At 45.1% G+C, this 17,295-nt stretch overlaps 1 protein-coding gene across 1 annotated transcript; it reads right to left on the minus strand.

Moving 5' to 3' along the window:
- Positions 1-272: 272 nt before the first annotated feature.
- On the minus strand, positions 273-16,707 carry meis2b (Meis homeobox 2b). Its single transcript, XM_041805773.1, has 11 exons — positions 16,496-16,707; positions 16,182-16,323; positions 16,039-16,089; positions 15,913-15,963; positions 15,292-15,438; positions 13,512-13,626; positions 6,013-6,152; positions 3,858-3,934; positions 3,312-3,370; positions 630-716; positions 273-331 (listed from the first exon to the last, which is right to left on the minus strand). Exons 1-11 carry the CDS (start codon positions 16,678-16,680, stop codon positions 273-275), a joined length of 1,113 nt encoding a protein of 370 aa, XP_041661707.1. The 5' UTR covers positions 16,681-16,707.
- Between the last annotated feature and the right edge of the window lie 588 nt (positions 16,708-17,295).

The raw sequence follows: 17,295 nt of genomic DNA on the forward strand, positions 1-17,295 counted from the left end.
CTTTCTTTTCCGGTCTTTTGTGGCCCTGTCCCTATGTTTTTGAGATGTATTGCTGCCATCAAATTAAAAATAAAAGCTAGTATTTTTAATGAAATGGTAAAATGTTTCAGTTTTAACACCTGATATGTTGTTTCTGTTCCATTGTGAATCAAATATGGGTTAATGAGATTTGACAATCATTGTTTTTATTTACATTTAACACAGCGACCGGGGGGGTCAAAAGTGAGGGACTTACTGTCCGCACTGAGACAACCAGGTCTCAGCGTGCTGGTCTACATATAGTGCCACTGTCCATCCATCCCCATGTTCATCCCCATACCAGACATTGGACCTAGAGAGAAACAGAAAGAGAAAACATGAGGACAACGTGAGGACAACATGAGGACAACATGAGGACAAAATGAGGACAACATGAGGACAAAATGAGGACAGCATGAGGACAGCATAAGGACAGTATGAGGACATAGTGAGGACAGCATGAGAACAACGCTAGGACATTATGAGGATAGCACTAAGACAGCATGAGGACAACATGAATACATAATGAGGACAGCATGAGGACAACATGAGGACCTGTATGCTGATGGCTGATATTTTTTGTGTCTTTCAATGTCCTCTAGGTGTCTGACCTCCTCTCAGGCCTATGTGCTGCTGGCCATCCAGGATGAAGCCTCCCATTGGCTGACCCTCTGGACTGTAGGTGGTACCCTGACTCACTGGGGGAGAAGAAGACAAGAGAGAAGAAGAGAGTTGATTTTACATCACATGACAACTTTTATTAATTTCTTAAATCTTTCCATTATTATTCACTGGTCAGTTAACTACTGTTGTTCAGACATTTATACTTTTCTGAAATTGAAGGGGAAAAACTGTTGAAAAGTGCTGATTCCTTCCTGTCAGTGCTTTGAGCAGACAGTAGCTACACGTGAGCAGTGTGAGGCCAACTTTTACCTGTTTTTCTACCCAGTATTTAAAATTCCTCCAAATAAATAAAACCTTGGCTAACTGTAAATATTCCAGTCACCTTTAGATTGATCAGAGAAGACAAATTAGGACAGCATGAGGACAGCATGAGGACAACAAGGACAAGATGAGGAAAGCATGTTGACAACATGAGGCCAGCATGAAGACAGCATGAGGACAACATGAGGACAGCATGAGGACAGCATGAGGACAACATGAGGACAACATGAGGACAGCATGAGGACAGCATGAGGACAACATGAGAACAGCATGAGAACATCACAAGGACAACATGAGGACAGCATGAGGACAACATGAGGACAGCATGAGGACAACATGAGGACAGCATGAGGCCAGCATGAGGACAACATGAGGACAGCATGAGGACAACATGAGGACAACATGTGGACAGCACAAGGAAAGCATGTGAACAACGTGAGGCCAGCATGAGGACAGCATGAGGACAGCATGAGGACAGCATTAGGACAACATGAGGACAACATGAGGACAGCATGAGGACAGCATGAGGACAGCATGAGGACAGCATGAGAACAGCATGAGGACAACATGAGGACAGCATAAGGACAGCATGAGAACAGCATGAGGACAACATGAGGACAGCATGAGGACAACATGAGGACAGCATGAGAACAGCATGAGGACAGCATGAGAACAGCATGAGGACAACATGAGGACAGCATGAGGACAACATGAGGACAGCATAAGGACAACATGAGGAAAACATGAGGACAGCATGAGGACAGCATGAGGACAGCATAAGGACAACATGAGGACAACATGAGGACAGCATGAGGACAGCATGAGGACAACAAGGACAAGATGAGGAAAGCATGTTGACAACATGAGGCCAGCATGAAGACAGCATGAGGACAACATGAGGACAGCATGAGGACAGCATGAGGACAACATGAGGACAACATGAGGACAGCATGAGGACAGCATGAGGACAACATGAGAACAGCATGAGAACATCACAAGGACAACATGAGGACAGCATGAGGACAGCATGAGGACAACATGAGGACAGCATGAAGACAGCATGAGGACAACATGAGGACAGCATGAGGACAGCATGAGGACAACATGAGAACAGCATGAGAACATCACAAGGACAACATGAGGACAGCATGAGGACAACATGAGGACAGCATGAGGACAACATGAGGACAGCATGAGGACAACATGAGGACAGCATGAGGACAGCATGAGGACAACATGAGAACAGCATGAGAACATCACAAGGACAACATGAGGACAGCATGAGGACAACATGAGGACAGCATGAGGACAACATGAGGACAGCATGAGGACAACATGAGGACAGCATGAGGCCAGCATGAGGACAACATGAGGACAGCATGAGGACAACATGAGGACAACATGTGGACAGCACAAGGAAAGCATGTGAACAACGTGAGGCCAGCATGAGGACAGCATGAGGACAGCATTAGGACAACATGAGGACAGCATGAGGACAGCATGAGGACAGCATGAGGACAGCATGAGAACAGCATGAGGACAGCATGAGAACAGCATGAGGACAACATGAGGACAGCATAAGGACAACATGAGGAAAACATGAGGACAGCATGAGGACAGCATGAGGACAGCATAAGGACAACATGAGGACAACATGAGGACAGCATGAGGACAGCATGAGGACAGCATAAGGACAACATGAGGACAACATGAGGACAGCATAAGGACAACATGAGGAAAACATGAGGACAGCATGAGGACAGCATGAGGACAGCATGAGGACAGCATAAGGACAACATGAGGACAACATGAGGACAACATGAGGACAGCATGAGGACAGCATGAGGACAGCATGAGAACAGCATTAGGACTACATGTGGACAGCACAAGGAAAGCATGAGAACAACATGAAGCCAGCATGAGGACAGCATGAGAAAAACATGAGGACAGCATGAGGACAGCATGAGGACAACATGAGGACAGCATGAGGACAGCATGAGGACAACATAAGGACAGCATGAGGACAGCACAAGGACATTATCAGGACAATGTGAGGACAACATGAGGACAGCATGAGGACAACATGAGGATGGCATGAGGACAGAATGGGGACAGCGAGGACAGCATAGGGACAGCATGAGGACAGCAAGAGGACAGCATGAGGACAGGATGAGGACAGGATGAGGACAACATGAGGCCAGCATGAGGACAGCATGAGGACAGCATAAGGACAGCATCAGGGCAACGAGGACAACATGAGGCCAGCATGGGGTAAAAATGACGCTGATATCATGGCGCTCTTAGAGAGTCTAGCTTGTTGATCAGAAGTATTGATAAGTGATCTATACCTGCTCGGTTTGACTGATCAATCATGGGCTGAACGATTCTTCTCCTGGCATTAATGAACCTGAAATAAAACAGCACATGGTAAACATGATCTTTCACAAATGCTAACAGAAACGCCCCATTTGGAATAGGCGTTTTCAGTTTTCACACTAAACATCCTGAATGGAAATGCTGCAGAAAGAATGAAAAAATGAAGAAAAATAAAAACAAATGAAATAGAAGAAATAGAATAGAATAAAATTAAATAAAAATATGATAAAATAAAATGAAAATCTGACTAACAGAAAGAAATAAATATGAAATAAATGTAATGAATATAAAAACTATGAAAGATGGAGAAACGAATAAAATGAATAATGATAAATAGAAATATATGAATGTAATAAATAAATAAATAATAGGAAATGAAACTACTGAAAAGGCTTGAAACACAAAACTAAGCTAAACAGAGTGTGTATTCTGGATGATTGATTGATTGATTATTTTATTGATTGATTAATTAACTAATTGATTGATTGATCGATTGATTGATTGATCATCAGTCTCACCAGTTATTGACCTGTAGGATTGTAAGGCCTGTGTCCTGTGCCAGCTGCTTCTTCTGCTCCTCTGAGGGGTATGGGTGCTAGGAGGGACAAAAACATGGATATTTAAACATCTTTAAATTATTTTTAAAAGTTTAAAATACTTAAAAAAAAAACAAAAAACAAAAACAGATGTCCACATTAACCAGAAAGGACTCCTGTAACCTCAAAAATACCATGTCCAAACCTAAGAGGCACCTCTGACAAAGCTCTAAACTAACTCTGGACCACCCTCAGACTTCAATGGAACCTTCTGGCACAAACTCTGGAAGCCCCAAACCTTCTGTGCTCCCCAAACACTTACAAAACCCCTGTGCAAATACTTTCTTTCTTTCTTTTATTTATTTATGTGTTGAACAGAATGGAAAACATGATTATTTATTTATTTATTTATTTATTAAACAGAATAGTAAACGAGACTTTATTTATATTTCTATTTATCAAACAGAACATTAAACATGACTATATATATTCATTTATTCATTTATTAAACAAAACAGTATATGTGACTATATTTATTTATTTATTTATTACACAAAACCATATGTGACTATATTTATTTATTTATTAAATAGAACATTAAACATGACTGAATAAATTATTAATTTATTAATTTATTTATTAAACATAACCGTTAACGTGAATAAATATCTATTTTTTTATTCATTTACTAAACAGAATGATAAACACGACTTTATTCATTTATTTACTTATTTATTTATTTATTTATTTATTTATTAAAGAAAACCATGACTTTATTTATTTATCTATCAAAAAGAACTCTCAATGTGACTGTATTTACTTATTTAATAATCTATTAAATAGTACATTAAATTTGACTATATTTATTTATTTAGTTATTTATCTATTTATAAAATAGAACTGTAAATGTGACTATATTTATTGATCTATTAAACAGAATGTAAGCAATGGTAAGTTGAAATGGTAAGTTTATTTATTTATTCATTCATTCACCTATTTATTTATTCATTTATTGAACTTAATTTATGTATTTAAAAGAACAGTAAACAGTATTTTCTTTCTTTCTTTCTTTCTTTCTTTCTTTCTTTCTTTCTTTCGTTCCTTTTTTAATCCTTAGGGGAGACTGTGAGCATTTCACGTTTTTCAGTCTTCATATTGTGATAATTTTGGCTGTGTTCATGTGAATGGCATGAATTTTGGTAAGATTGTGTTTTTTTATTGGATCTTGTTTTTTCCAGCTCAGCTACTACAGTAGGTCTAAAATAAACTGTTCACAAACAAAAGTCACACTCAGGCTGTTAAGAGCAAAAAATGCTCCATTGAAACCCATTCAAACTGCATTTTTTGATATCATTTCCATTAAAGCACATGTTATGGACCATTATAATATTTATTTTCTTTGAGGCATTCATCACCATGCCATACATCTGGTCCTCTGTGGCACCTCATGGCCTCCATATGCTGACTCTGATCACCTCGACCTGTGAGGAGTCTACCAAAGCCAGAGCCAAACTACTCCTCCCTCTGTCTCCGCCTGCAGCCAGACTGGCCGTGTTCTTCAGCCAGCAGGTTCACCGTTGAGCTTCAGTTTGGAAATAAAAACTTCACCTGAGCTAGGTCCATAACACATAATACATGCATTCTATTAGATCTGGGCTTTTGCCTGGGAAATGATCATCTTAACTTCTCTCCACTAGAGGGCGTCATCCTGACCATATCTGCCACATGAAAAAAAACATGGAAACATAATGATGTATAATATCAGTGTTACTACTATATTACATAAAACTACTCTGAATGTGGTAAATTAAAAATAACTCATTTTTCTAATAACATGGTGGCATCATGAGAAAACTGGCATTCAAAGAAGTAAAATCTTTAAAAATGAATGAATATTTGATTTCAATGATTAGGTCAGTTGTAGATAAAATATAGAAAATATAGCTCAGTGAAAGTAGAATTTTTTATTAGAATTTTTATATGTAATATTTTGTAACTACTGCATGAAAAGTGCATTTATTTCTGCTAAGCAGTTTGAGAGCGGTTTATATTAAAAGAGACTGTCATGATGTTGCTGGCCACTGTTTGTTTGTTTGTTTATTTAACGGTATTATAAAATGACAACTGGTTCTCCTACTGTCAGGTGCTGGAACAGCCACGCTCTCATGATGTTGGTAGCCACTTTGGGGAAGATTCCCCGTTTCTTCTGTCTCTTCTTGTCCTGGTCGTCCTCGTCGCCCGTCCCAGGTGATGCCAGGCCTTGGTCGAGTCCGTCTCCTGCCATCAGAGACCAGAGGAGTCATATGATGAGGCACGTATAAACCCTGAACACCACCGTGGTTTTGAAAAGAGGAGCTTGAACGAGAGGAGCTATTAACTCAATGTGAGCCAAGCGTTTGACGTGAGGTAATGAGAGCACCATGAGATGACAGGAAGTAATGAGAGCGTGAGAGGCTGACAGGAAGTAATGAGCATCAGACTGTGTGACCTCAAATTCAACACTTCCTCCTCTAGAGCAGAAGACAGGAGAAAAACAACAGCAGAAACGATGGAGACGACCACAGAAAACACAGAATGCTTGAGGTTCTTTTACGTCAAGGCCGATCCCACGCCATCAAAGCTTATAAAACATTCCATCCTCTGCCTTTGATGATGTCATCAAAGCTTATAAAAGCTGTCATCAGATTTTATAAAACATTCCACCCTCTGGCTTTGATGATGGTGCTATCAGAGCCTATAAAACATTCCACCCTCTGCCTTTGATGATGGTGCTATCAGAGCCTATAAAACATTCCACCCTCTGCCTTTGATGATGGTGCTATCAGAGCCTGTAAAACATTCCACCCTCTGCCTTTGATGATGGTGCTATCAGAGCCTATAAAACATTCCACCCTCTGGCTTTGATGATGGTGCTATCAGAGCCTATAAAACATTCCACCCTCTGGCTTTGATGATGGTGCTATCAGATTTTATAAAACATTCCACCCTCTGGCTTTGATGATGGTGCTATCAGATTTTATAAAACATTCCACCCTCTGCCTTTGATGATGGTGCTATCAGAGCCTATAAAACATTCCACCCTCTGGCTTTGATGATGTCATGAAAGCTCATGAGAAAATCCAATCTCTGCCTTTGGTGATGTCATCAGACCTTATAAAACATTCCATCCTCTGCCTTTGATGATGATTTCCTTTTACATACAGTCCAGTCAAGATCCCCCTGGTTCCCTCTTTGACAGAGGACAGGAAGAGGAGGAAGAGTTCCCGTCCTCTTCATCTCCTCTGTCAGACACAAAGGGAAGATAGAGGAGGAGGAGGAAGAGGAGGAGGAGGAGAGAGGAGGAATAGGAGGAGGAGAGGGGAAAAGGAGGAGGAGGAGAGTTCTACTTCTTCTCCTCCTTCTCTTCCTCTTCCTCCTCCTCCTCCTCCTCTCTGACATTATTTGTGCATCGGCAGCGATGATGGCGTTCCCGTGCTGCTGCTTTCGCGCCCTCAGGGCAGATTCCGCCTTGAAAGCCTGCCTGCAGGGCATGTGAATAATGAATCTGAGAGACTCCTCCCCCGAGGCGGGACACAGACTCGTCTTTCCTTCAGACAGGCCGAGCGTGTCTTTTTGTTTTTGAGGAAGCATCAATCACGGCGCCGGTACGGGCCGGGTTCATGCATAAATATTTCAGCTGGTGAATATTGGCATTAAAGAGGAAAGGGTCGGGGGCTCTGGGGGGCCGTGGGAGATCTGACGGATGACGTCCAGGATTGAGCCTGGGTACAGGGTTCAGTCAGAGTCTGTCCTCTGACATGGGCTCTGTTTCATGTGAGCAGGTGTGATGGTGGTCAGAAAAGGTGCAACCCTAATGGTACTGTGATGCATCCTTAGATGAGGAGGAGTCATGACTTTGGTATAAAACCGAACCGCTACGCTCCTGTGAATGAACTGTGGTATTTTTATTTGTTTGACAGGGTTCTTTAAATCAGCTCTGTCTGAGAGTCTAACTTAGTGAACTTAGTTCTGCCAGACGGAGGCAGATCTCTCATGAAATGATTTTATGGCAAGGACTGGATGCCACAAAACCTCTAAAAGAACCTTTCAAAGATTTAAAACATTGAGCAACCATTAACAAACATATAAAAACCTGGATAATACAAAGAAACCCCTAGAAACCCATTTATAACACTAGAAACCCTTCAACACCAGAGCCCCTCAAAAACCCTAAAAATTAAAAACCTTACAACAGAAAAAGCCTCAAAAACTCTTTAAAAACCCTACAAAAACAAAAACTCTAACAACACTAAAACACCCTTCAACACCATAGAACCTCAAAAATCCATAAACTTGAAATATTATAACAAAAAATACCCTTTAAACCCTTTAAAAAAAATAAAAAAAAACCCTCTGGTGACACTAAAAACCCCTCACACACCATAGTCCCTCAAAAAACCCTAAACCCGCCATTACCAAGCCTGTCCTTCCCTGAAAACCTCCATACAAATGACTCATCACTAAACCCGCCTTTAACTAAGCCATCCATTCCTACATAACCCCAATCTGAACGCACTCTTCCCCTAACCCCACATTTAATGAAGCCTTTCCATCCCTAAATAACCCCCATCTAAACCGACTCATTCCTGGCCCAAAATGAGTTAAAGTGAAAAAATGGGCAACAAATGAAAAAAAGGAGTAATAAGAAAGTTTCAAATCAAAACCCAGTAACATCTTGAGACACTTCCCAGCTATAAAATGAGGGAACTGTCAGCCTGGATGCTAGCACCAATGCTACTTATCCAACACACATGAGTGGTACCATCCATAAATCACAGCTGGGGAGGGCCCATTCACTGGACTTTTCAGGGAAGGGTCCAGATCTGTGGTCGATCCTGATCCCGACTCTCTGTGGTTAGTGTTCACTGAGGTCTGGAAGCTTTCAGGCGTTTAGCTTTAGATTAGCTGGAGGATCACTGATCAGTCCCTCACAGCTGATCAGTGACCATCTGATCAATGGGACTAATGGTGTTTGGTTGGAGCTCAATGGATTAAACAAAGATCCAGAAGATCCAGAGGACTCAGGTATGCAGAGAAGGAACAAACAGAGCCTGTCGGCCTAATTATATCTGAATACCCCCCCCTACCGTCCTATAGAGATAGGGGGTTTAGCCTCGGGGCAGATCTTCACTAACACTAATCTGTCCTGACTGTTCTCTAACACAGAGACGCTCACAGTCACTGCCGAGCGCCCTCCTTTATCTACCCCCACTCTCTTCAAACCCCCCCCCAACACACCACTACCACCACCACACTGCCTGCCATGTCGTGTCTGCATGCATCAACCTGTGTGTGTGTTGGGGGGGTTACCCTGGGGGCAGGCAGGAAAACTGCCTGGGGCCAGGGGAGAAAAGTCATCGCCCAGAGGAACAAAGACTGTCTGCTTCTCTGCTTGATCTCACCACCGCTACATGAACTTAAAAGTAGACCCTCAACCAGCCGAAAAGAAGGTTTATAGCACGGACCATATCGCCAAACTCTCAAGGGAACTACAAGTAAAAAAGCAATCTGTGACAAAAGTCTTTCAAAGACGAAGAGAAGAAAGACGGTTTTTAAATTTCACATTTATTGTCAAATCACAGACTGTGAGGGCCACACCATTGACTCTGAGGGCCACACCATAGACTCTGAGGGCCATACCATAGACTCTGAGGGCCATACCATAGACTCTGAGGGCCACACCATAGACTCTGAGGGCCACACCATTGACTCTGAGGGCCATACCATAGACTCTGAGGGCCATACCATAGACTCTGAGGGCCACACCATTGACTCTGAGGGCCACACCATTGACTCTGAGGGCCACACCATAGACTCTGAGGGCCACACCATAGACTCTGAGGGCCACACCATTGACTCTGAGGGCCACACCATAGACTCTGAGGGCCACACCATTGACTCTGAGGGCCACACCATAGACTCTGAGGGCCACACCATAGACTCTGAGGGCCACACCATTGACTCTGAGGGCCACACCATAGACTCTGAGGGCCACACCATAGACTCTGAGGGCCACATCACAGGCTGTGAGGGCCACAACGCAGACTCTGAGGGCCACAACATAGACTCTGAGGGCCACACCATAGACTCTGAGGGCCACACCATAGACTCAGAGGGCCACACCACAGACTCTGAGGGCCACATCACAGACTCTGATGGCCACACCACAGACTCTGACAGCCACACCACAGACTCTGAGGGCCACACCATAGACTCTGAGGGCCACATCACAGACTCTGAGGGCCACATCGCAGACTCTGAGGGCCACATCGCAAACTCTCAGGGCCACATTGCAGACTCTGAGGGCCACACCACAGACTCTAAGGGCCACATCGTAGACTCTGAGGGCCACATCACAGACTGTGAGGGCCACATCGCAGACTCTGAGAGCCACATCACAGACTCTGAGGGCCACATTGCAGACTCTGAGGGCCACACCACAGACTCTAAGGGCCACATCGTAGACTCTGAGGGCCACATCACAGACTGTGAGGGCCACATCGCAGACTCTGAGAGCCACATCACAGACTCTGAGGGCCACATCACAGGCTGTGAGGGCCACATCGCAGACTCTGAGGGCCACACCATTGACTCTGAGGGCCACACCACAGACTCTGAGGGCCACACCATAGACTCTGAGGGCCACATCACAGACTCTAAGGGCAACATCACAGACTGTGAGGGCCACATCGCAGACTCTGAGGGCCACATCGCAGACTCTAAGGGCAACATCACAGACTCTGAGGGCCACACCACAGACTCTGAGGGCCACACCATAGACTCTGAGGGCCACATCACAGACTCTAAGGGCAACATCACAGACTCTGAGGGCCACATCGCAGACTCTGAGGGCCACATCACAGACTCTGAGGGCCACATCGCAGACTCTGAGGGCCACATCACAGACTCTGAGGGCCACATCACAGACTCTGAGGGCCACATCTCAGACTCTGCAGACCACATCACAGACTCTGAGGTCCACATCACAGACTCTGAGGTCCACATCACAGACTCTGAGGGCCACATCTCAGACTCTGAGGTCCACATCTTAGACTCTGAGGGCCACATTTCAGACTCTGAGGGCCACATCTCAGACTCTGAGGGCCACATCACAGACTCTGAGGGCCACATCTTAGACTCTGAGGGCCACATCACAGACTCTGAGGGCCACATCACAGACTCTGAGGGCCACATCGCAGACTCTAAGGGCAACATCACAGACTCTGAGGGCCACACCACAGACTCTGAGGGCCACACCATAGACTCTGAGGGCCACATCACAGACTCTGAGGGCCACATCACAGATTCTGAGGGCCACACCATAGACTCTTAGGGCCACATCACAGACTCTGAGGGCAACATCACAGACTCTGAGGGCCACATCGCAGACTCTGAGGGCCACACCATAGACTCTGAGGGCCACATCGCAGACTCTGAGGGCCACATCACGGACTCTGAGGGCCACATCACAGGCTGTGAGGGCCACATCACAGACTCTCAGGGCCACATCATAGACTCTGAGGGCCACATCATAGACTCTGAGGGCCACAACGCAGACTCTGAGGGCCACATCGCAGACTCTGAGGGCCACATCGCAGACTCTGAGGGCCACATCACAGACTCTGAGGGCCACATCACAGGCTGTGAGGGCCACATCACAGACTCTGAGGGCCACACCATTGACTCTGATGGCCACATCACGGACTCTGAGGGCCACATCACAGGCTGTGAGGGCCACATCACAGACTCTGAGGGCCACACCATTGACTCTGATGGCCACATCTAAGACTCTCAGGGCCACATCACAGACTCTCAGGGCCACACCATAGACTCTGAGGGCCACATCACAGACTCTAAGGGCAACATCACAGACTCTGAGGGCCACATCACAGACTCTGAGGGCCACATCACAGACTCTGAGGGCCAGATCGCAGACTCTAAGGGCAACATCACAGACTCTGAGGGCCACACCACAGACTCTGAGGGCCACACCATAGACTCTGAGGGCCACATCACAGACTCTAAGGGCAACATCACAGACTCTGAGGGCCACATCGCAGACTCTGAGGGCCACATCACAGACTCTGAGGGCCACATCGCAGACTCTGAGGGCCACATCACGGACTCTGAGGGCCACATCACAGGCTGTGAGGGCCACATCACAGACTCTCAGGGCCACATCATAGACTCTGAGGGCCACATCATAGACTCTGAGGGCCACAACGCAGACTCTGAGGGCCACATCGCAGACTCTGAGGGCCACATCACGGACTCTGAGGGCCACATCACAGACTCTGAGGGCCACATCACAGGCTGTGAGGGCCACATCACAGACTCTGAGGGCCACACCATTGACTCTGATGGCCACATCACGGACTCTGAGGGCCACATCACAGGCTGTGAGGGCCACATCACAGACTCTCAGGGCCACATCATAGACTCTGAGGGCCACATCACAGGCTGTGAGGGCCACATCGCAGACTCTGAGGGCCACATCGCAGACTCTGAGGGCCACATCGCAGACTCTGAGGGCCACATCACAGACTCTGAGGGCCACATTGCAGACTCTGAGGGCCACACCACAGACTCTGAGGGCCACACCATAGACTCTGAGGGCCACATCACAGACTCTAAGGGCAACATCACAGACTCTGAGGGCCACATCGCAGACTCTGAGGGCCACATCACAGACTCTGAGGGCCACATCACAGACTCTGAGGGCCACATCGCAGACTCTGAGGGCCACATCACGGACTCTGAGGGCCACATCACAGGCTGTGAGGGCCACATCACAGACTCTCAGGGCCACATCATAGACTCTGAGGGCCACATCACAGACTCTGAGGGCCACAACACAGACTCTGAGGGCCACATCGCAGACTCTGAGGGCCACATCGCAGACTCTGAGGGCCACATCACAGACTCTGAGGGCCACATCACAGGCTGTGAGGGCCACATCACAGACTCTGAGGGCCACATCGCAGACTCTGATGGCCACATCACGGACTCTGAGGGCCACATCACAGGCTGTGAGGGCCACATCACAGACTCTGAGGGCCACATCACATCATAGACTCTGAGGAACCTCAACAGCTGCCAACAGAGGACACTCATCATGAGGGTGTAGATTGTTGTTTTTTCTGAGTTTGAATACCGATCGAGAGATGAAGGACTGGTTGATCTGTTCATCCATCATGAAAACGAAACAATCATGACAACCACTGGAGCTGACATTCAGAGTCCATCCTGGATGTTTTTTATGTCAGTCTAATTTTCTCTATCTACCATCATCTCAGAGCATTATGTGGACCCGCACTGAGAGGATACAATGGTTTTCAAAAACACACATGAGACATTTAGAGCTGACTCTTCTCACTTATGAGTGCCTCTACTAGAACACGGTTCTGTTCATTTCTCTTTTAGACCATGCTTGAGTTCACATGAGTCATGACCTGGATCACCTTTGTAGGTGGACTCAAGACTGGAACACTTGCACCAGCTGGTATCAGGATTGCTCAGACCCAGACCCGTGTCCCTAATGTAAACGAAACTGTTTGTTTCTTATTCAGCTTTAATTTGGAAAGGTTTCTGTCTCACCCAAGTCACTGCTGTTGTCCCCACTCTGAAAGATGTGTCCCCCACTGGATGGCCCCGGGGTCCCCACAGATGGCGTGGAGCGGTTGTCGTCCAGGTCCCTCCAGGACGCCTGAGTCTGGAGGGGAACAGACAGGAAGTCCACAGGAAAGAGGAAGTGGTGAGTAAGACAGGAAGAGGAAGGCTGGTCCAGCAGAAAGGAAGTGTTACATTACCGTAGAGTCCATCATGGATGTTACAGGGTTTAAGCTTGAGGATGTGGACCTATGGAGTCTGTCTCAGAGACTGAGCACACTCAGACGGAGCCCTGTATTTATCTGTAACCCCCCCTCTGAGAGCTCACAGCCTCTTCAGCTCTCAGAGCGTCAGCTGTTTGCCGGATGGTTCTCTGATGAAGAGTCCACAGATGACGAGGAGATGCTCAGAGACAAAGACGCAGCGTGAACGCCACAGCAAGAGAAAGAGCGTACTCTTTATGTGGGATGGTAACGGACTAGTAATGAGTCGGGCCGTCCATGAGGGGGGGTGAAGGGTACAGCTTACTGGAATATATGAAAGTCTGCCTCTGCCTTTGATTATGTTGTAATTTAGAGATCATTACACATTCCCATGATAATTCCCATGCCTTTGATTATGTAATAGTTTAACGTCTTTGAAAAATTCTGTGTCTGCCTTTGATTATGTCTGTCTTTTAAAACATTCAGCCTCTGCCTATGATCATGTCATCCTTTAACATCTTTGAAACATTCCGTCTCTGCCTTTGATCATGCCATCCTTCAACATCTTTGAAACATTCCGTCTCTGCCTTTGATCATGCCATCCTTCAACATCTTTGAAACATTCCATCTCTGCCTTTGATCATGCCATCCTTCAACATCTTTGAAACATTCGGTCGCTGCCTTTGATTATGTCATCGTTTGACATCTTCAAAACATTCAGCCTCTGCCTTTACTCATTCTTTAATGTCTTTGAAACATTCCATCTCTGTCTTTGATTATGTTATCGTTTAATGTCTTTGAAACATTTCATCTTTGCCTTTATGTTATCGTCTATCGTCATTGAAACATTCGTGTAACATCTTTCAAACATTTTACCTCTGCCTTTGATTGTGTCATCGCTTAATGTCTGCATTTGATCATTTCATTGTTTAACATCTTTGAAACATTCTTTCTCTGCCTTTCAACTTGTAATCATTTAACATCTTTGAAACATTCTGTGTCTGCATTGATTATATCATTGTTTAGCACTTTTGAAACATTTTGTCTCTGCATTTGATCTTGTCATCCTTTGAGGTCTTTGAAACATTTTGTCTCTGCATTTGATCTTGTCATCTTTTAGAGTGAACCTCCATGTTTTTCCTGCTCTCTGTCCCTCTCTGAGTTCCTGCCTGTTTCTCCTGATTTTCTGGAATATAATGAACATGCCACCATTGACTACGGTCATCATAAACTGATTTTTCCATCCATAGAGAGTGCTGGTTGTGGTTTTGATAAAGTGTGCCTCTCGGAGTGACTCTCAGTGATCATCCATGTCTATTGTTCTGTTTCATACCCCTGCAGCTCTCCTATACTGTTATAGAGGAACCAAGGTAACTGATATGATGAGAGACCAGGTCAGGGATCATAAGTGGGATACTCTAGAACCACATGAACACATGAACTAAGGTCAACCTGAGCCGTCTGGCTGACTGAAAGTCCAGTCCATTGAAGGCAGCATCTGTTAAAATGAGACACACTGTACAACTGCTCAGACACAGAACTATAATGATGATCAGGGGACTCACACTGTCATCCAGGTGATTGGAGGATCCGGTCATGTGATCATAATCGGCCTTACACATGTCTCGATCCTCGATGACGAGGTCGATGGGCATCTTCCCCTTCAGACAGCTGATATATCTGTGACAGAAGTTATCACACAGCTCATGGACCTGCATGACCAACACACAACAGTATGGTATAAAATGATCAAAAATTTAAAAATTAATCAAATATACCATTAAATAGTCTGAATTATAGCAGATCATCAATATTCTTTCTGTATGGCAGAAGTTATAACAGAGACCAAGAGACTACTGCATCATTCAGAATAAACAAGATGTGTCTTAAAAAGATAAGATCAAAACTATCATGGAAAAATACAACCTCAATTCCAAAAAAGCTGGAACGCTGTGTTAAATGTACATTTCAGAAACTTTTCGGACAGGGCCACGTTTATAGTTGTGTAGCATTATTTACATTTTGCACAGCGACCCAACCTTTCAGAACCGCAACAAAACCAGGGGTCCAATCAGTAATGTAGATGATATGATATGGCTCAGTTTACATAGGTTAAAGGCAGAGGGGGGCGTGGGTGTGTGTGTGTGTGTGTGTGTGTGTGTGTGTGTGTGTGTGACCACTCTTACCTTCTCCAGCTCCAGCAGGTGAAAACGCAGCACCTGGATGGCCTGGATCATCTGAAACATGTCAGATCATCAGCATAGCATGTTTGAGATCATTCTCTGGTATTATCAAACATGTTAAAGTCTCACCAGGTTGTCGAGCTCTGGATTTGAGGAGAATAGTGGCTTTTCTGAGTGAATCTGTGAATAAAATCATCAGATAACTTTGAATTAGAGTCAGTGTAGTATCCGTAGTAACAGTAGGGACCATGCTGATGTCTGTTAGGTCTGACCTGTTTGGCAAACACGGCGATGTCCTCACTAAAGGAGTCTGACGAGCAGAGGTTACCTCCGGCCACACCCGGTGACCGTGGCGTACAAGTGGCGAGCTCACACTTCTCAAAGACCAGAGCCAGGAGCGGGAACAGAGGGTGGCTACCAGAGTAACATTTAGATTATATCACAATCAATTATAGTAATCAATAACTACAGAGTGATTTACCTGATTAATAACAATAATATATGGCATTACAGTATAGACCTGGTCCTCGTCCCTCTAATGATAATCAATTGATAAATCAATAATGCTATTGTTTAGTCACAGTACCCATAGACCTGGTCCTTGTCCTTCTTCAGTGCCTCGCTTACTGCCCCTCCCACACCACTCGACAGGAAATTGTGTGGTGTGTGTGGTGAATAGTGTTGTGGCTGAGGGGTGTGGCTCAGGTGGTGGACCTGCAGTGGCCGTGGCGTGTGAGGGTCTCCATAAACCCCAACCCCCCCGTCCATCATGGCCCCCCCAAACTGAGCCAGGTCTTCATACTGGTGAGGACAGATATAAATTATTGATCAGAGGAGGAGGCGACAGATAATTCAATGATTTGTGTTATAACAGATTGTATTAAATAGATTATGTTCTTATTTCCATGGTAATGTGAAAGAACATCCTGAGCACGAGTGGGGGGTCTAGACCATGCTCGTCATCTTCAGCGCTTTCCCCACAACATCGAGACCACATCTACATCAAAACTAGACCACTTATGGACCACATCTACACCATAACTAGACCACTTATGGACCAGATCTACACCATAACTAGACCACTTATGGACCACATCTACACCATAACTAGACCACTTATGGACCACATCTACACCATAACTAGACCACTTATAGACCACATCTGCCCCATCTAAGCCATATCTTCGCCACATCTTCACCATATCTAGACCACAGCTACACCAAATCTTAGCTACATCTACACCACATTTAGACCATATCTAAGCCATGTCTACGCCACATCTACACAACATCTACGCCACATCTAGACATATCTAGATCATATCAAGACCACATTTAAGCCATGTCTAGACAACATCTTTGCCAAATCTAGACCAAATCTATGAC

Source organism: Cheilinus undulatus, linkage group 14, assembly GCF_018320785.1.
Source record: "Cheilinus undulatus linkage group 14, ASM1832078v1, whole genome shotgun sequence".
NCBI classification, from domain to species: Eukaryota; Metazoa; Chordata; class Actinopteri; order Labriformes; family Labridae; genus Cheilinus; species Cheilinus undulatus.

Bases quoted from the DNA above. Each gene is read 5' to 3' on its own strand.
- meis2b (XM_041805773.1), bottom strand. From the start codon at position 16,680: ATGATGGACGGGGGGGTTGGGGTTTATGGAGACCCTCACACGCCACGG. The intron at 15,964-16,038 runs GTGAGACTTTAA...GACATGTTTCAG, and splicing joins ATCCAGAGCTCGACAACCTG to ATGATCCAGGCCATCCAGGT. The intron at 15,439-15,912 runs GTAAGAGTGGTC...TTGGTCATGCAG, and splicing joins ACCTGCTGGAGCTGGAGAAG to GTCCATGAGCTGTGTGATAA.